The following is a 20,431-nucleotide window of genomic DNA, read 5'->3' as shown; positions in this document are numbered from 1 at the left end:
GTTCAATTTTTAAGACATTTTCAGGAAAATAAAGATTTAAATTTTTTTATAAATTAGCTTGACAGATTTTGACAACTAGTCCAACATTTTTGTATGTAACGATGACTCATGTAATGAAATGAAGACTATTAGTTTTATATGGAATGACTATTCAGCATTCACAAGTTCAGTTAATTTTGACTGACATGACATAAGCAAATGATAATGTGATAAACAGCAGAGAGTTTTATGAAAGCAATTGCAATTTGTTGGAAGGAATGAGAAACTGCTACTAGGATGTGCAGAAATGACTAATTGTTTTGAGAAATTCATTAACTGTTGTGCAAATGTAAATAGTGTTGAGAGAAATGCACCACAGAAAAACTCAGAAAACCACCACAGACTCAGAAAAACTGTAATACTCAATGTAAAAACTGTATTAGGAGATTTTGATTATGAAATGTTTTTGTTGCATATGTTGTGACATCTTTTCTCTTCATTTACTATACAGTGGACCTTCTGATCAGCTACTGGCATTCGAAACAAACAGCCAATGAAGTATTGTAATCACCACTGTAGGGCTTATTTGTATGCTGTTTGTTTTAGTGAAAAACATTTGGCATCAGTAATCCATCCAAAACTACTATTATTTGTACAGCTTACTCCATCACCTTAGAATTATAAGGTTCTATCTGCGTTCTGAATGATTTTGAGATATTGAGCTTCAAAGTTTTGCATTCTATATAGCAAACAACATGTGTGTAACAGATCTCTTTCATACATTAACATGACAGAGACCCTAAGGGTTGTCTAAATATAAGTTATCAAAGTTCTCTTACATTTGCAAATTGGAGTAAATAAACCATGGTAAATGCAGATAGAACCTTCTCATTCTGAAAAGTCATTTTCCACTTGGAATTATAAGGTTATCTGCCAGATCATTCATTGAAGCATTACTTATCAAGAAGTACAATAAAAAATATATAGTTTAATGTTGTAACAATATGTTAATGCTTGAGAAAGTTACAATTTTGTGTTGGGTTGCAGCTGTAAGGGCATCCGCTGTGTAAAACATATGCTGGATAAGTTGGCGGTTCATTCTGCTGTGGCGACCCCAGATTAATAAAGGGACTAAGTCGAAAAGAAAATGAATGAATCTCAATGTCAAGAAATGCTTCTAAATCATCACATTTACACACATTTCAATTTTGTGTGGTGCGGCATTCTCTAATTGACTCTGATTTTGTGTGATTTTGTCTTTCTGGTGTTTCCCGCCGTCAATGGAGCAATCCAGTAAATGACAAAGAAAGCTGATCCTGATTGGTCCTTATGCATGCATTAAAAATGCTGATTGGCTCACAGATAGAACCTTATAGAGCCAAGCTAGAGTTCAACTTTGTAGATACGCCTTTTTTGTTTTTTAAATAAAAAGCCTTAAAATGTAAACAACTTATAAAAACACATCCCATAATGTAAATAAGTTGCCATTTAAAAAGAATATGTGAATAACTCAATTTTGACAAAAATGTCAGATAGAACCTTATAATTCTAAGGTGACGAATCTTTCTCCCAAGATTTTTTTCAATTATTCTTTAAAAGGAAGAGTCAACAACATCCAAAGTACCAATCGGAGGGTGCATTAATATGATGACTTGAAGTAGATTTCTTACAAAGTATTTTACAGTATTTTAACAATACGAAAATACAAGATAGTAATTTGATACAAAATATTAAACCATTTTCATAAACCCTATCAAATACAAATGACACAATTTTTAGTATTTAAAATATGTATTTGAAATACAAGTATCATAAATACTGCCCATTTCTGGTGTCACATATTTATAGATCATCAATGTGTACTTCGGGCCAAACACACACTTACACAGACAGAAACAAACACCCTTGTGCAACAGACACCCTGTGCAAGTCTGCCATCTAAAGTTCAGTATTGTACATCACATCAGACCAACATACTTTAGGCCTACATCATCCCCTACCTAGAAAAAGACAAACAGTAAAAACTTGTTTAGGCATGATAGAGCATATATAGAGTAGAAATCATAACAGCTACTCTGACAGAGCGCTATTTTTACTATTTTGATGTCACTGATAATGTGGAACCAATAACTGACTTCCACCACAAAGCATAAAAACTAGAGTGCGTCCCAAATTACACATTAATACAATATGCACTTCTACACTGTACTTGCACATTATCCACTCGACTGTACTGTGTCATTCAACACTAGAGTCTGAAAACCCATCCACTCCGCCATTTTATTATTATTATTACTAAATGCCTAACAGCAGTGTATGAAGTTTCCAATGATGTGTCCAAAAATTGCATACATGCCTGTACACTGTAAAACTTATATGAACAATTAGTCCTGACAGCATATGTTTGTATTTCATTGTAACTTATTAATCTAAGTTAATCATGTTTTACTTTATTGTATAAGTTACGCAAGCTGTTTTAAGTCAGTTTAACATAATATAAGTTGACAATATAATAAATGTAATTTATATAATAATAATATAGTTTTTTTTTCACACTCTGTTCCTCATGTCATATTTCACTAGAATAATTTATTTCATGACCTTCCTTGGAAGATTGTGCAGTCTTTACCCAGCAATTTCTTTTCACAAATAAGGTTAAAGAGGTTTCCTTCAAATTGCTACATCAAGTTTATCCAGTGAATGTTCATATTAAAAAATGCTTCATGAAAAGGATCCATATTGTTCCTTTTGTGGAATAACAGATGAATCTTTCGATCATCATTTTTGGGAATGTGCCCATGTTAAGATGTTTTGGAAATAATTTGGTTTATTTATATTTGTCTCTCTTTTAGATCATTTTTCTTTGTCATACAAGGACGTTTTATTTGGTTTTTATCATGTTGATAAAGGTAAAGATAAATATATTCTAATAAATCTATTTTACTAGCAAAAGTTTTTATACACAAATGCAAATTTTTGTCTGTAAAGCCCCTTTTTCAAATTTTTTTTGTAAACTTTTGAAATATTATTTGAATACAATCTCCTCCTCCAGCAATGGTAAAGCTTTAAAATCAATAACACTATGTGAATCTTACAGTATAGTCTCTTTTCTATAACACCCAGCTGACTGTATTGCATGTGACCTTTTATACATCACTGTGACCTTGCTTTAAGATAGATTTAAAGTGATTTTTGTAATCCATATTACCCCTGGCATAATCTTTTGTTTCTCTTTTTGATTTGTTCTGTTCTCTATTTTTGTTGTTATAGGATTTCTACATTTTCTGTTGGTTTTTGTGTTCTTGTTAAATGTTCCAATAATAATAATAATAATTTATTCATTCATTTTTATTGTCAGCTTAGTCCCTTTATTAATCCGGGGTCACCACAGCGGAATGAACCACCAACTTATCCAGCAAGTTTTTCCGGAGCAGATGCCCTTGGGAAACACCCACACACACACTCTCATACACTACGGACAATTTAGCCTACCCAATTCACCTGTACCACATGTCTTTGGACTGTGGGGGAAACCGGAGGACCCGAAGGAAACCCACGCGAAGGCAGGGAGAACATGCAAACTCCACACAGAAACGCCAACTGAGCTGAGGTTCGACCCAGTGACCTTCTTGCTGTGAGGCGACAGCACTACCTACTGCGCCACTGCCTCGCCCAATAATAATAATAATAATAATAATAATAATAATAATAATAATAATAATAATAATAATAATAATAATAATAATAATAATAAAAGATTTTAAACTTGGAAGATGAAAATAGGGTGGAAAAGTGTCAAATTAGCCAGTTATTCGCAACAATGAAAGCCATCAGATGCTTACAATGTCTTTTATCAGTGTTTCTCAACCACATTCTTGGAGGACCACCAACATTTCATGCTTTGAATGTCTCCTTTCTCTGTCACACCCATTACAGGTCTTTCAGTCTCTGCTAATGAGCCGATGATATGAATCAGGTGTGTTTGGTTAAGGAGATATGGAAAATATGCAGAGCTGGTGGTCCTCCAGGAACGTGGTAGAGAAACACTAGCTTAATTAATGTTCAACACACACACATCTATTAAAATCTTAAAACATTTTAGGGCTTCCTGACCCTTTAGAGCAAAGCGCACCCTAGTGGCTGGATTCTGGATGCACTACATACACCCCTTCCCCACCTACTTTATTTCTACGCGATTTCCGTCATTAAGGCGTAGTCTTTTGTATGTCCAGTTCTGCATGTTTGTTAGTCTCAAAGTGTGTGTGCAGTCCTAGTTGTTTGCATACCGCGCACTAAATCCAAAACAGCAGATTTTTTGCTGTGATTTTTGACCTTCCTGCGTCCACATCTTGTGAAAGTAAGTTTTCTTTGGTGCAGGGTTGGGGCACATTTGAAGAACATTTTCCGTCAGATTGGTCTGTTGAATTGTTTAGTGTTTGTTTGCATGTTTAATTTTCATCAGATTTGATGATTTGACTACGACTTTCTTTCAAAAGTGGCCCAGGCTCCCACTTCACCCACAAAACGGGGTTCAGTCACATTTAAACGACCATTGGCCTATCTAAAAGTTAGTTTGCTGTGCGTCCAGCTTTAAAATGACCACACAGTTGGCCAGATGAACACTTCAGTTGTATTATTAGTAACGTTATTATTCAATTTTATTATCGGAGACATTGAAAAGTTGTCTGCCAATTCACCCACAAATAAAGGTTTTGTTTGCATGTAGATGGTAACGGTTATATGCAGCGTTTTACTTGATTTGATTATGCTTTCAGCTTTCAATATGATCATAGTACTCTCAAATGAACATAAACCTATTTCATAATCAGTGTAGTAGTCATTTGCTATAAGGCTATTGTTGCCAATCTCTAAACAAAAACCGTAAAAAGCCACCTAACTCAACCTCTCCTTAAATTTGTAGATACACCATTGAATAAATATCATTAAATGGAAAGATCATACAAAAAATAAAGCACTCAAACCTCATAAAGAAAGTATTTAGTAAACTGTTAAAAAACTAAGTCATTGTCTTTTTAGTTAATTTCACTCTTCCTATGTTATTGAATGAACTCATTAGGCAAGCACTTTATGTAACACTGGATGTCTCTAGTAGTGATTATCAAGATTCATTGACTTGCCAAAATGCACAAGAAATAGCCCAGCTCTCATATTCACACAGCTAAGTAACAATCTTCTGTTAAATATTTCAGGTAATGTCTGTATATCTTTGCCATTTTCATAACTCAAGTTGTAATTTAAGTTCAGGAGGCTACAGAGACGAAGAGAGGGAGTGTGCAAGAGCACATGATTGCTTCATCCGTTTAAAACTAGGGTATAAAAACTACTGCCAGAGGATCTCATTGTCTCTTTGCATTCACAGCAATACGACTACACTGGGAAATGGCCACTGCAGGGAAGGTTCGTAAACTTGTCTTTTGGTCTGTTTTCATTTGTGCTGCAGAGCAGTTCATGCATTTTTAATACAACTATATGTTTAACCTCATGTCCTTTTACCTATTGATCACGTTTACAAATTTGCAATGCAAAAAGTCCTACTGTGAAGTCTAATGTTATACACAGAAGACTGCTGTGGACATTTGGAGATATTCTTTTATAATTTTTTTGATGAGTATTAGTATAATACATGACTATAATATGGCTTAATAGTATTGCTTTGCTAACCATATTGACTTACTGAAAAGATTAAATTGTGTAAAAAGACTACATGAAAAGGTTTAGACATCAAACGCTAAAGTGACATTTGTGCATTCATATTTTACTTTAAGTCTTTTAAAGAAATTTGTAATGTTTTAGTCTCCCACTTCATCAACTCAAATAGACACTAGCACTAAATGAGCTCTTACAGTTTCACTGAGTTAATATTTAGCTTTAGAGATAGAGAAATCAGATAGTTGTGGCTCTAAAATGTGTTAATGTTTTCATTGGCTGGACAAACTCCAACTGAAGTCAGTGAGTACAGATCTTGCAACTGCTCAGGTTATAAACCTTTAATCATTAAATCTCTAGATTTACAAAATGCTGAACCAATTCCTTTTGTGTGCTGAAGGTGATCAAATGTCGGGCCGCTGTTGCCTGGGAGCCCAAGGCTCCCCTGGTAATGGAGGAAATAGAAGTTGCCCCACCACAGGAAGGAGAAGTTCGAATTAAGGTGGGAAATGTCTCATGAAAGATATCAAGAACCCATGTAAACAATTCTTAAATGAAGAAATAATGATTTAATGATTTTCTGTCACAGATTTTATATACAAGTCTGTGTCACACAGACCTTTTTCATCTCTTGGAGTCGACAGACAATAAAGGTTTTCCCACTATACTGGGGCATGAAGCAGCTGGAGTGGTAGAGAGCGTTGGACCTGGAGTCACTGAATTCAAACCAGGTAATGTAATAAATGTCTTAATTCTTATTTACGAAAGCTGTGAAATTTTTCCCCCCATAAGAACATACAAATAGCTTCTCAAATTAGAACAAAAAAAATGGGAGGCACTTGAGATTATCCATCAGGAATTGATTGGATTGTTGGATAATTATTGTTTTGCTATTGGAGGATCTCAAGAGTGACTGGATACTCCGCCCTCGAATAATTAAACACATCAGAGATAGAAGATGGAGGGTGAGATTATGAGAACACATGAATGAAAAAATATACTACACTATAATAGTCAATAAAAAAACTATAATAAAATGTGATTTCATAGTGATTTAAATCATTTTTGTCCTCGATTTGTTTTTTATTTATGCCACAAATCATTAAAATATTAAGCAAAATTAGCTCAATTTCTGATTAATGATTAATAACAAATTATTATTAATTATGAATATTCAGAATTAACTTCTAGTTAATTTAACAAAATAATCAAAACGATGACTTTGTCCGCTCGTCTGAGCAGACTCTTTTATGGTTTTTTATTTAGAAAGGGAATTTTACTTCTTGTGAAGTTGATAAATAGTTTTAGCTTTGTTAAACTTAAATAAGCTGGCAGCAAGGAATCTTTTACCATTAAAGTGACCGTTTATATGATGCAAAGAAAGACAATCCAACGTGGTAATAGTACGATTTATTGACTAGCCTAACATATAACAAACAAACAAAAAATAACACACAGAAAAGAAAAAAAACATCCCACGACAGACCAACACACTTTAACCCATTGTTTGAAATTACACCAAGCATACAAGTTATCGTTATATGTCATAGCTCATGAGTTGTAAAATTAAATGTGAAACGCAACAACACTAAACATGACGATTTTAAGAATACAGCAACATAATTCACACATTCTTACTCCATCTACTGCTTTAAAAAAGGTAAAAATGTAAGGCGTACGGGTTAAATGAGGGAGTATACAACTTACAAAACTTACATGCACTTTGGGGAAGAATCTTGGGTCTAAATGTCCTTTTTAATATTGGGAAATGTTTGTGTGTAGACAAAAAGGGAAAGCAAAGAAAGGGTTTTTTCCCCTTTTATCTGCAATATTCATATGAAAACCTAGCAGAGAGGACCAGAGCAATCTGCTCAGTGTCCTGATAGATAAAAGGTGTCACCCAGAGATGTTCATGGCAGATTTCTTGGCACCAGGTGGCCATAAAACATCACACAGAATGATCCCAGACCCTTTTTAGGGGTAATTAAATATGTTATAAAAGGCTCTACTAACTCTTAGTTATGTGCATTACTAAATATTTCATTTGTACATTAGTGATGGGAAGTTCGGATCACTTTACTGACTCGGATCTTTGAGTCTCGTTCATTGAGATGAACAAATCTTTTTTCGAGTCATTTCGTTCATTTGGTTCAATTCGCCAAAATATTATTAAAATGTTATGAATTGCTTCCAAACACTGCTACAACTAGCCCAAATGGTTGATCACACAACAAATAAGTCATAAATAGAATACTATAAGAAGGAGAAAATAATAATTCAATGTTTACCTGCTTTTTTGTCTATGGAGGTATTGTTTTCTCTTTGCTCAGCTCACCTCGTCATGTCTTCAAATGTCAGCGATTCGTTCACGTTACACTGACAGTCACATATAATCTTAACCAAAGTACACAGTCTGAGCCGATAGGAGCCATGATTATTAGTTCACCTTTCGAGTCCTCTGATTTTTAAATCGTTCTTTTATCATGTGACAGAATGACTCAAACCTGAGGACTCGAGACATGAACGGATCAATTCTTTTTCCGGCTCTAAACGCATATGATTGGCCCGTGAGGAACGAATGACTTAATCCTGATAGAGGACTCGCAAGATGAACAGATCAATTCTTTTTCCAGCTCAACACATGATTAGCTTCTGCCTTTCCGCGATGAACGACTCAAAAGACTTGAAATGAACGATACCACCTGCATAAATGTGCGCATGCGCGGATGAACGAATCACTCCCTGAAAGGACTTGTAGTTCCCGAGTCATATTGAAGATTCGTTCAAAATGAACAAATTGTTCAAGACCGACCCATCACTGTTGTACATCTTTAAATGCATTTTTGTCAATACCCTCATTTTTAACCGTCAGATAATTCCGGTGTTATGTAGTTGTATCTTAACTAAATGTTATCCTAATTAACAAAACATCAATGGAAAGCTTATTTATTCAGCTTTCAGATAATTCAAATAACATCAGTGTATTGTGTTCAACAGGTGATAAGGTCATTCCAAATTCTGGCTGTCAGTGCAGAGAATGCAAGTTCTGCAAAAGTCCCAGAACAAATCTGTGTGAGCGCAGCTGGTAAGAAGCACAAACAAAACCACAGGTGACGCATTTTATTTATTCATCCGTATAACAAATCTTTTTTTTTTCTGGCAGGGTAAATGATCATATTGAATATATGTCATATCCCAAAACAAGTTTCACCTGCCGGGGTAAGCCCATCCTGCAGTTCACCAACACAGGAACTCTGGCCGAGTACATCGTTATTAGACAGATTTATGTGGTAAAGATTGATGATGATGCTCCTCTGGACCGCGTGTGTCTGCTGGGCTGTGGAGTCACTACTGGATACGGAGCTGCCGTCAACTCGGCTGGGGTGTGTATTGGGATGCTTACCTGATTTAGTTTCTTAAGTAAAATCACATTGTAGGTTTGTTTATTAATGAAATAATGACCAGATTTCACTGAATATGTGAAAGTATTTTTAATATAGCTTTAAAATTAAAATGAGCTCTCCTTTTTTATATTTATATAGTAGCATATGTCAAAATGCACTGTGCACTTAATTATTTTCTAAACATTCATTCGCCCTCACAATCTTTAATCAAATACCATAATCTTACCTGCCTCCTTCAAAATGACTTAATTTATGGTCACATAGAATGGCACTAGGGCGGGGTTATCAGGGCGTGTTTCATTTCTGTCCGGCTTTCGTCCATTCGTCAATCTTCTTTCATTTTGTCAGTTCTCAATAAACAAAATCATGCACCTACTTTTTTTCTCAATTCAGAACTATTTTAATTGAATGTACGTCACAATAGAGGGAAAAAATTACCATAAGCTCATTCTGAAACTGTAGCCCTATATACGTTTTTTTGGAGATTGCAAACTATGTTGCCAGAGGTATTTATGGGTGCGTTACATCTTTAAAACGAACGCAATTGGGCGGTATGACGCCGTTCCTTTTCTCGCTTGTCAGCTGACCGATTACCTCCATATGGACAGCTGTTACCAGTTTGTTATGTAGCTCGACATGTACTTCAGCGAACTTGAGACGCAGAGCAGTGTTGAATGTGACAACAGGGTTCGAGTCCGGTGTAGAAAGCAGGGGTCCGTTCTTCGTACGTGGATTACTCAGTTAGCTGGATTTGGATATTGACGATTTGACACGATCCAGGATCGTTTCGTTCTTCAAAGCTGATCCGAGAGTTGTTGTCATAGCAACAGTTCTGCTAGGTCAAACCTGATCGGGAGCAGGTTCAATTCATATAAACAGGATTAGATCGGCTCAGTTCAAGCAAAGATAATACAGAAAGTATGTTCCTAATTCTGATATTTACTTACAGTACTAGTTATATACACTTGGAAAAATGGTACATATTTTTTAACTATATATATAAAGTTATAGTTATTAATAAAATTAAGTTATACATATTAATAAAACTTATGCAATCTGCACCCTCGAAATGAAAGTACAAAGACTGCCACCTGGTGGTGCAAAGAGAAAAACTTATTGATATGAACTTTTTAGATCGCTTTAGTACAAATTGTGTTTAATAGAAATGCACAATATGTGACTTTTTTTTAAAGCAATAATACATTTATGCAGTCATAAACATCTTTTGGCAGTTAATATGCCAGTGTTTTGATGCTTCAGAAAAGTTGCAGACGCCTTTACCAATATGAAAACGCTTTTGTAAACAACCAGTTATTCTTTACACCGATTAAAAAAACGCTACAATAATAAAGAAAATCTTTTCTAAATGTAGAACTAAATACATTGCTTTGCATTGAAATACATGATGATACACTTGACACATGAAAGTGTAAAGCCTGCAGCTCACAATAAATGTGAAAGGTTATCGCGTGTCATTTAACAAACGGTTTACTGCTAATTTGATGTAATTTTGCTCACATGGATAATTGAATATTAATCAGATGATGTCATTACGCAGCTGTGCCGTCAGCCAATCGTTGCATTGCTGATCATGATTTCGAGGATCGATAGATCTGTCCTTCACAACACACGCAGCGATCTCAGATTAGTTTATCCAGACATTCTAATCTGATTCGCGAACTCGTTTGAAGAACCAAATTAGCGAGAGATCAGTTATCAAGATTAAAAGATCCAGGATCTGCCAAATCATCTTAGATCATTTAAGCGAGGTACGAAGAACGGACCCCAGGTAAGACCAAAACAAAAGCTAAAAAATAAAACAAACAATTAAATAACAGGATGAGAATGTGGTAAAATCTAAAAATTTTGTAAAAATATTGCGAGGGCTTTTCTTTTTCTGGATTGCTTTTTTTTTTTAAACAATGTTGGTTGGGTTTAGGGAAGTGGGTGGGCGGGTCAGTCGGTGCTTTTTAACACTATTGGTTGGGTTAAGGGAAGAAGGAGGGTGGGTCAGTCGATCAGTCAGTCAGTCCACAGCGGCCTATGATGGATTTACGTGAGAACAGCATGCAAGGTCTGAAAAAGTGCACACAGCGGCCTCTTGACAGATTCACCAAAACAAAAACTGCAAAAAAACAAAGCTCCTGGGTCCTATTTTGATCTCTCCAGATATGTATATTGGGGTATGTAATCAGAATGAGCTTGGGTTGAAATAAAAGACAATCTTAACTTCCGTTACATGCCTACTTTAAAAATAAGGCTTCTTTATTAGAATCAATGTTTCCATTAAGAACTTTTTAATTTCACAAAAGATTCTAAATATAAAACAATCAACAGAAAGTGCTAAAATAGTAACACCAATGTTCTCAACAAAGAACTTCAAACTACACCTTGTGCCATGAAAGTGATCTATCATGGTTTACTCTGACTTTCTTTTTCCTACTTTCAATAATTTGAAGCCATTTGATGGATGTCTATGTTAAACGGCTTTAGATTACTTAACTGAATGTTTGCTGTAAGGACACATTGCAAACTATTGATTTTCATTCACGAGATTAACTGCATTAGGAGGCTCTCTAAAATGTCTCTAAAACCTGAATTTGTTTATATCAAGACTAAACTGTAAACATTTAGATGGGAATGTTTACAGGACTTGTAAACAATCCTATCTAAGAGATTTTGGTCTGTATTGACATTATAGCATTGTGCAGTTGCTGTAGATATTGTCTGCTGCTCATCCATGATGTGAATTTCCCATTTCCAACAACACATCCCAAATGTGCACTGTTGGATTGAGATCTGGTGACTGCGAAGGCAATGTTCAAAAACCAGAGATTTGACACAGCCTTTCATTCAGATTTCACAAGATAGTATTCTTTTGTTCAGGAACAATACTGATGTTAAACTGTTCCATTTAAACGATGCACAAATCTTGATATCTTGAAATCACAGATTTAAGGCAGGAAGGATCCATCATGCCAAATTCTGACATAATATCTGAATGTTGCAGTAGAAATCTAGAATTCAAAACCGGCAAAAAAATTGACTAGTGTGATTGATTTTCAGTTTGCTGTTTTTAGCTGAAAGGAGTGGCACGGGTGTGCTCTTCTTCTGCTGCTGCTGTTGTTTATCTGCTTCAAGGTTGGGCGTGTTGTGCATTCAGCGATGCTTTTCTAGAGGTCTCTTTTCAACAAGCGTTTGAGTGACTGCTGCCTTAAGCTGTTCATCTTGACCATACTGACTTTCCTTAAAGGGTCATAAAACCCCCCTCTGCTGCTGCTGTAGCTCATTTGCTTCAAGGTTTGGCGTGTTGTGCATTTAGCGATGCTTTTCTAGAGATCACTTTTCAACAAGCGTTTGAGTGACTGCTGCCTTAAGCTGTTCATCTTGACCATTGTCGACCTAAAAGGTCATGAAATCTCCCACTTTCAGACCTCAGAATTAAAAAAAAAAATGCTTTGAGGGGTGTGAATTGCTGCGAGCAGAGGGAGGAGTGGGGGAGGCCGGCATAGCAGGGAAAAAAGAAGGTCTTTCGTCAGTTGGCTTACCGGCTCAAGATAAACAATTATCTGATACAAAATGTGAGACGCGTGGTTTTATAGTTTTAAAAGTTAAAATGCAAAGAATCGTTTTTATATAAACGTTATAAATGAGGACTTTTCTCCTCCTGAGACCCAGGTCTGAATCTATCAGTACAGGAGGTCTCTTTCCCTTTCTATTCTCCAACTACTGCCAGTAATCTGGAGGTTTTTAAACATAGGCGAACACAGCAGCCTGGATATAGGCGATGTGTCTGAATAGTAACGAACTCAACAGATAAAAGACAAAGTCCGCCATTCTCCAGTTCTCATACAGTTTTCATACAATGCTTGCTGCACACAAACAGGTTAGCTGTATCGGTAGCCCTGACAGCATTGCGGAGAAACAAACCCCATGGATCATGGAAACAAAAATGTAGAAGCCTTAATGAATGTATAAATACTGTGTCTTGCACCATATTACAGCTTGGCAGGTCTGTGGTCTGTCCATATTAGTCTGTGATCAGAAAGCACATGCAGTCATGAATAATTAAGAAGCTGCATCTTCTCACAGGGTAAGAAAACTCAGCTATAAATAATAATGAGAAACTGACATGTCATCACTCCACTAGCAGATTTTGCCTGCCCCAATAATTATTTTAAACCCAAATATAAAATTAGCTGACAAAAGCTCAGAATTGTGTGAACATTGTGTTAACTGATGCTCAACACATACAAATCTGTTAAAATCTCAAAAAAAAAAAAAGTACTCAAGGGTGTCTTGAACCTTGCCAGAGTTGCTGGCTGATTGTATGTCTTAATAATCAGCTAAACAGAAGTGACCAGTAGTCAATGAGCATAACAGAGTTGATCTAGCAACACACCTATTCCCAGATTATTGATGTTAGCACCTGGTGGCCAAGACTGGTACTGCATCTTAATTGTTAGCCACCCAGAAGAAAACATGTAGTATATTTCGCTGCAGCATTGAGATCTCCAAGTGAGAGAAATTTCTGGCGCAGGTAGGTTGGGTTATGACAAAGTGTTAACAGTTGCGACAACTGAGCTTGTGCATGTCAATATCGCATCATATTTTTGATGCTGTTTAACTAATATTGTCTTTTCATTTCTGGAAGGGGTAGGTTTATAGGTTCAGGAAACCCTCCAGCACTTGAGATTTTAACATATTTGTGTGTGTTGAGCATCATTTAAGACAACATTAGCACTTTTTAGCTTTACTGGATAATTTTGAGCTTTCAAAAGCTAATTTCATCTTCCAGGTTTAAAAACATTTTTGGGGCGAGATCAAAATCGGTAGCGTATTGCTCATCTGCCTGTCCAGTGATGACACGTCAGTTTCTCATTATTATTATTCATGGCTGAGTTTTCTTATCCTATGAGAAGAGCCCGCTTGATTATTCAATGACAGACCTGCCAAGCTGTTAGACCACAGCCACGCATAGCATGCAGTATTTTACCATTCATGAAGTGTCACAAGTGTTTATTTCCATGATCCACGGGGATTGTTGCATGTTTTTCCCTGCAGCGCTGTAAGGGCTATTACAGCAAAGCTGTTTGTGTGCAGCAAGCATTTTTGTAGGGTGAGCTGTACATCGCGTATACTCGTGCTGCCATGTTTGCACAGGTGTAAAATCCTCAGGATTACCAGCAGGGCTAATGATTGAAATGAATAGAGCAAGAGTCCTGCTGCACTGCTCTACTGTGTCTGCATTTAGACCCGGGGAGTGAGGAGGAGAGAAGTCCTCCTCATTTATAGTGTTTATATCAACACGATTATCTTTATAATGATAAAACAAATTGTGGTTATGTATATGAAATTATAAATAGCATGTCTAGCAGGACATTAAATTACTTACTGTTTATTTCTTTGCATTTTAACTTTGTAAACTATAAAATCCTTGGTCTCACGGTTTGTCTCATTTTGTGAGTCAACTGACAGTTGTTCGCTCCCCTCTCTCTCCTGGTCAGGCCCACTCCTCGCCCATAATGAAGCATTTTTTGGAAAAAATTCTGAGGTTGGCTTGAACTGAAAGAGGGAGTTTCATGACCCTTAAAGGTTGGGATAGTTGTAGACCTTAATAAAACACAATAGGTTGGACTGTATTATGTAGAAGATGCACATAATTCCATCAAAAACCCCAGGAGGTTTGTACACTCAATTCACACTAATTTGGATCCAGCCAACCTCAACTCCAACTCAAAAATGTTGCAAATGCTACTTTTTTTTAAAGGTGTGATTTAAAGGGTCCTGATGTTTCTGTGGCTTAAACTGTGAGGTGAATGTTAAGGTGGGTTACAATAGTGATTTTGTCTGTGTTCAGGTTACTCCAGGCTCTGTGTGTGCCGTGTTTGGACTTGGTGCGGTTGGTCTAGCTGCAGTCATGGGCTGTAAAAACGCCGGAGCATCTCGCATCTTTGCTGTGGATATCAATGAAAAGAAGTTTGAGAAGGCCAAGGTGTTCGGAGCCACAGATTTCCTGAATCCGAAAGCATACAATAAACCCATCTCTGAAGTGCTGATAGAAATGACCAATGGAGGAGTGGACTTCTCTCTGGAGTGTGTGGGCAACACTGAAGTATCGGTAAGCCCTAACTAACACGCACGCATACACTGCATTTCTATACTCATTTAAATGCTGAACGTGAATGTTTTTCACCTCAGAGGCTTGCACTGGAGTCGTGTGCTAAAGGTTGGGGTTTGAGTGTTTTGGTTGGATACACTAATACGGACTTCTCTTCAAAGCCAATTCAACTCATATATGGAAAAACCTGGAAGGGAACTCTTTTAGGAGGTAAACCAATTGTCAGTTAATACTGCCTATGGGTTAAAGCAGGGGTGCCCAAACTCGGTCCTGGAGGCCTGCTGTCCTGCAAAGTTTAGTTCCAACCCCAGACACACTTGGGTTAGCTAATCAAGCCCTTACTAGGCTTTCTAGAAACATCCTTGCAGGGGGCTGTTTCATAAACCAAGCTTAGAGAAAAAGCTAGACTTATTTTAACAAGTCAGTTTTATTAATGGCGGATACTTTTTCACAAATTTACGGTAGTTAAAACTCATTTACTCTGGAAACGTATGCTGGGAAACTAGCCTGGTACGGGGCAGGTTAACTCTGTCTTATGAACTAAGGCTGAAGCTCAAGCTTAATCAAAGTAACATTAACATTCACCTACCGTAATTTGATGCCTTTTTATTTCACTTAACCTCTTAATAATGATTGTAACTTTATAGTCACTTTGTAATATATATATATATATATATATATATATATATATATATATATATACACACACCAGACATATTCAAGAATAGAATCATAGATGGATTTAAATTGAAATAAGTTATTGCAAACAAAACAAATACAAACTACATTTCTACTAAATTATATATATATATATATATATATATATATATATATATATATATATATATATATATATATATATACATATATTTATATATATATATACATTTTGTTTCTGTTGATTTTTTTTTTTTTTCCCGTTTAATAAAATGTTAACATTTTCCCTCAACATAATAATTAGGGTGTACAAATTTTTGCCCTTTTTGTTTTTGTTAGATTACTTCCAAATTTAGTTTTGGTACTGAATAATCGAATGTATATGCACAAATATATTATTGTAAAGCATCCTGTAGAAAATATTCATTTAAAAGAGAGATCTGTGAGGGGTGTACTTAAAATAATATTAAGAAAGCATTGACTGATATAAAAAAATTGGCCACATTTCTTAAAGGATGACTTCAAATCTGCAAACCCTGAGTGGAATAATGGAGATGAATCCGGGCTGAGCAGTAGCCTCACTTTAATAAAAAGATATTTTACCATGGGGCGCAGGAAACACAAGCGTCAAAAAGGAAGCAGCAATCTGCAGCGGTTTCAGGAGCAAATAAAAAATCCCCCCGCTTGCGCATGCACGGCTCTGTTGCCATTATTTTAATCTTAATGTGCTGATGTTAAGTACATTTTGTTTGTTACAGTGAGCCTGCAATACAGTCAAAACTTTCCCTGCAAGTAATAATTGGCAGGAAGTGCGTAATCTCTCTCACACGTGCACAAGCACAATTTTAATGTATTGTGACATTTAATTTAACATTAATAGGCCTAAATATTTTAGAATGTTGCTACATATTAAGCCTATTGAGATCTGCAATTTCTTTTCAGCCTTCTTTCTTGCAAGCTGTAGTTTTTGATTGTTTAAACTATTATATCATTTGATTATTTCAGAGCACTTTCAGCTCTCGTAGTTGCCATGGTAGCACACAACATAATCGATGCATCTATTTCATGACAGTAACATGCACAAACAGTTATCTAATTTATTTAAACCAAATTCAGATTAGTTAGATCAAATGATCTTCAACTTGCTGCTATGGAACCAATTTAAGCGTGAACATTTAGTTCGGCTCATTGAAGTCAGGTTTTGACTGTAATCCGCTCTTTTCTAAATGATTTTTATGAAACAGCCGCCAGGGTTGGTGTTGAGACAAGTCAAAGCTAAATTCAGCAGGATACCAGCCCCCCCAGGACCGAGTTTGGACACCCATGGGTTACAGGAAACAAAGACTAATTTCTATTCATGTGAATTAGGTTTTAAGATCAAAGACGGTGTTCCAAAACTGGTTCTGGACTACATGTCTGGCAAAATAATGCTGGATGAGTTTATAACTCAAAGAATGAAACTGGAGCAAGTCAATGATGTCGTCAAACTCATGAAGAATGGAGAATGGTACATTTATCAAGTTTTTTTGGTTATATTTTTAGTTAATCCTGTCAGATCATAACATTTTTTCCCCTATCTTACAGCATTCGATGCATCCTGGATATGTCCAAATAAGAGGGAAATTATCTTCACCATACTGACCTCTACAGTACAAGACAAACAGATGGAAATGGAGACATTCCATACAAGTTTAATGTACTGTAGATGTAACTTAAGTGTGTCAATCTTGTACTCCAATTATGATTATAAGCTCCTGAACGATCTTGTCACGTGTTGAAAAATGTGATTCTTTGTTGCGCATAAAAAAAAAACAAATAAAGAAGAAAATATACTTTAATTCAGCTTGAATACTGGAACTGACTTCATGAGATGCTTCAAACAAAGAGGCCTGCGACTGCTTTTCAGACTTTTAGAATTCTCTTTAAGTGGCATGAAACAACCAAAGACGAACAAAACTCACTAAGAATGACTGCAGTAAGAGGACATCGAGAAAGGCCATCCTCTCAATCACACAATTAAACCACTGCACTTAACCTAATGCTTCGTCTAGGCCATCATAGACACTCTCACTGAAATAGGATTGATTTTAATAGACCTTATGAGCGCTGGTAGAAGTTCATGAAAAACATTTGTACAATGTTCAATAACGTTACGAGGCACTCTTTCAGCTGTGAAGAGTTTTCAGATATCAATCACAATTTGATAAAGATTTGGAGAGACTCCACAGTGTTCTATCACACACACACACTCCTCGCATCCCGAAAACCCCCAATAATGGCTTACAAAACAGACACAATACGTTGCAACGAGCCAGGTGTACAAACACACTGAAGCAGACCTCATACAGCCGATGCGCTCTCACAAACACACTCACACTGATACTTCTGCCTCACGGACAGAGTGTGGCGGCACGGTTTAAGCCCGGTGCCTTTGAATTGACTCAGATCCAAGCTGATTAATGTGACAGTCAGGTGACACATTCAGAAGTTAACAAATCTCCATCTCCTGCCCAAATCCACTGACACGGCCACGTGGCCAATCATCTCCTGCCCAATAGAGAACCACTGTGTGACTGGCTGATCGGTGATATGGGGCGGAGCGGTTGTATCCTCCACTGCAGAACAGGGCTGATGTGACCCCCCCCCAGCATCCTACATTTGGGACAGGAAGTGCGCGCGGCCATTATCCTCCAGCCGACGGGTGAGGATTTCACAGCCGGTCTCTGTCACGAGGAGTGTGTGCTCAAACTGGGCTGAGCGCTTGCCGTCACGAGTGACTGCAGTCCAACCATCTGGCCATGTCTCATCCTGCCAGCCACCTGCACAGAGATATTAGGCTATCAAATGATTGGGGTATTTAATCACATGTATGCGCCAAGTAGTTTAATACACACATTAACCTACACGTCCATTCAAAGTAGAATCAATCAATTTGATAGTTGTCTTTGTAGATGTTTGAAATACTTTAGATTCCACTGCTTTTAACTTGACCAGCAACTTGTTCCAAGCACTTGAACAGAAAACATTCTACAACAATACTTGTCACCAAAGAGGACACGAAACACAAAAACACAACGATCTAACCAGGGCCGGAGTGGGACTCAATTTCAGCCCTGGAGTTTCAAGACAGACCGGCCCACGTCAGTTTACGATTGATTCCAATTCAGGTTTTAATGGCACGATCACGCCTTTTTCAAGAAAACAGCTGCTTTAGAAATTCAAATATTCAACAGCCCTAACAGTACTATATGTCTTAACAAATAAAAAAAAAAAGGATAAATTTTCAGGTGAGATTCGAACACGGGTCCGTGGCGTTGTTATGCAACGTGCTTACCACTGGTCCACAATGCCGCTAATAACAGGGATTAAAAAATAAGTGATGACTTGTGACCCTTAAAGGGCCATGAAACCCCCTCGTTTCAGCAGGGTGTTTTCACACCTCTACTTTGGAAAAAGTCAGAAAAGTGGGCGTGTCCATCTCTATTTAGGGGGGAGTGTCGGAGGAAGAAAAGAGGCTTGGTGTGGAAGTGTCTATTTGGGCGCGCTGAATTTCAGAGTCAAAACACACAAGCACAGCGGACAAGGTGACTGTGTTTACATGGACATCTGTTGTCGAATTATTTGCCAAATTATTAAATGGTGGACTTTAACTGCAGTTTGGCTTTTTCATTCAGGGAATTCATTCATGTCCCTCCCGACAAACGAGATATTTGATTCGAGGATCTGCTCTAAGCGTGTTTTTTTCATGCAATGTTTGATACCGCACGGCGAATGAGAGAAAAAAAAACTCAGCATTTCCCGGAAACTTAGATGCACACGGCAGGTAGCGTCAGAAAGCCGCGTGTGTTATTCCGGTCACAAAATCCAACACGAGGTTATAGTTTGGTTGTAACTGTTAGTGCTAACTATTGTCTAATAGTTTGTTTGATACGAATAAAATACGAACTGAATAAACAAAGAGCACTGGTCGCTCACTTACCAAATCTGTAAAGACAGGACAATCACCAGCAACTAGAGCCGCGTCTTTATTTAGAGGAGACTACAAGCGAATCCGGATCTCAGCATTTTTAGATGAGAACAGCTCTCCGGTAAACAATGTTCCTTCTTAGACACGCAAGTTATTGTTGTCGCGCGTTGCATACACTGTTAATCCACGCGTGAGTCTGCGCTCTCACAGAGAGAAAATGAAAACAAAACTTAACTGCAGCAAACTATAAAAGCAACACTTCACGCTTGTTTTGCCAATACAACGTGGCGTCTCTGCCGTCTACACTCTGACAGCAATGAATATTAATGAAGTTGCACAATAGAGCGCACTGATTGGTTTGAACCAAGCCTTACTCATGCATTAATGCAACACACTTTAAGACGTAATAAGACTCACTCTGGCACAGACGCCCAGTCTGCACGCTGGAATACAACGCTATTATGTCATGGCCGTGACGCAGCTTCAAAAATTAGTTTCAAACCGGAAGTATGAATTTGCTTGAAATAACGCAAAAACAACCAATTTACACTTTTTATTGAAATATAGGTGTCCTAATAGTGTTTTTAGCAGTGTGGGACACATATACGACTGTCAACAGCTCAAAAAATGTGTTTT

At 37.0% G+C, this 20,431-nt stretch overlaps 2 protein-coding genes across 8 annotated transcripts in view; one reads left to right on the top strand and one right to left on the bottom strand.

The window, feature by feature from the left end:
- The first annotated feature begins 4,188 nt into the window (after positions 1 to 4,188).
- Positions 4,189 to 17,666, top strand: adh8b (alcohol dehydrogenase 8b). 3 transcript variants are annotated; one of them, NM_203460.1, is given in 10 exon segments: positions 4,189 to 4,336; positions 5,360 to 5,397; positions 6,047 to 6,148; positions 6,236 to 6,377; positions 8,644 to 8,731; positions 8,810 to 9,029; positions 14,911 to 15,171; positions 15,252 to 15,381; positions 17,197 to 17,335; positions 17,413 to 17,628. In NM_203460.1, coding segments are annotated over 9 exon segments (1,131 nt in total). In that variant the 5' UTR covers positions 4,189 to 4,336; positions 5,360 to 5,379; the 3' UTR covers positions 17,444 to 17,628.
- Positions 17,645 to 20,431, bottom strand: part of metap1 (methionyl aminopeptidase 1) — a 26,437-nt gene continuing 23,650 nt past the window's right edge. For 3 of the 5 annotated variants that reach the window (XM_087277877.1, XM_087277876.1, XM_087277875.1), the window contains one exon: positions 17,645 to 18,647. In XM_087277877.1, coding sequence (XP_087134003.1) covers positions 18,481 to 18,647 — 167 coding nt within the window. In that variant the 3' untranslated portion in view covers positions 17,645 to 18,480. 5 annotated transcript variants of the gene reach the window in all.

The sequence above is a fragment of the Danio rerio genome, chromosome 13, assembly GCF_052040795.2.
Source record: "Danio rerio strain M-AB ecotype USA chromosome 13, GRCz13ab, whole genome shotgun sequence".
Taxonomy (NCBI): Eukaryota; Metazoa; Chordata; class Actinopteri; order Cypriniformes; family Danionidae; genus Danio; species Danio rerio.
This window is presented reverse-complemented; position numbering and strand designations above follow the sequence as displayed.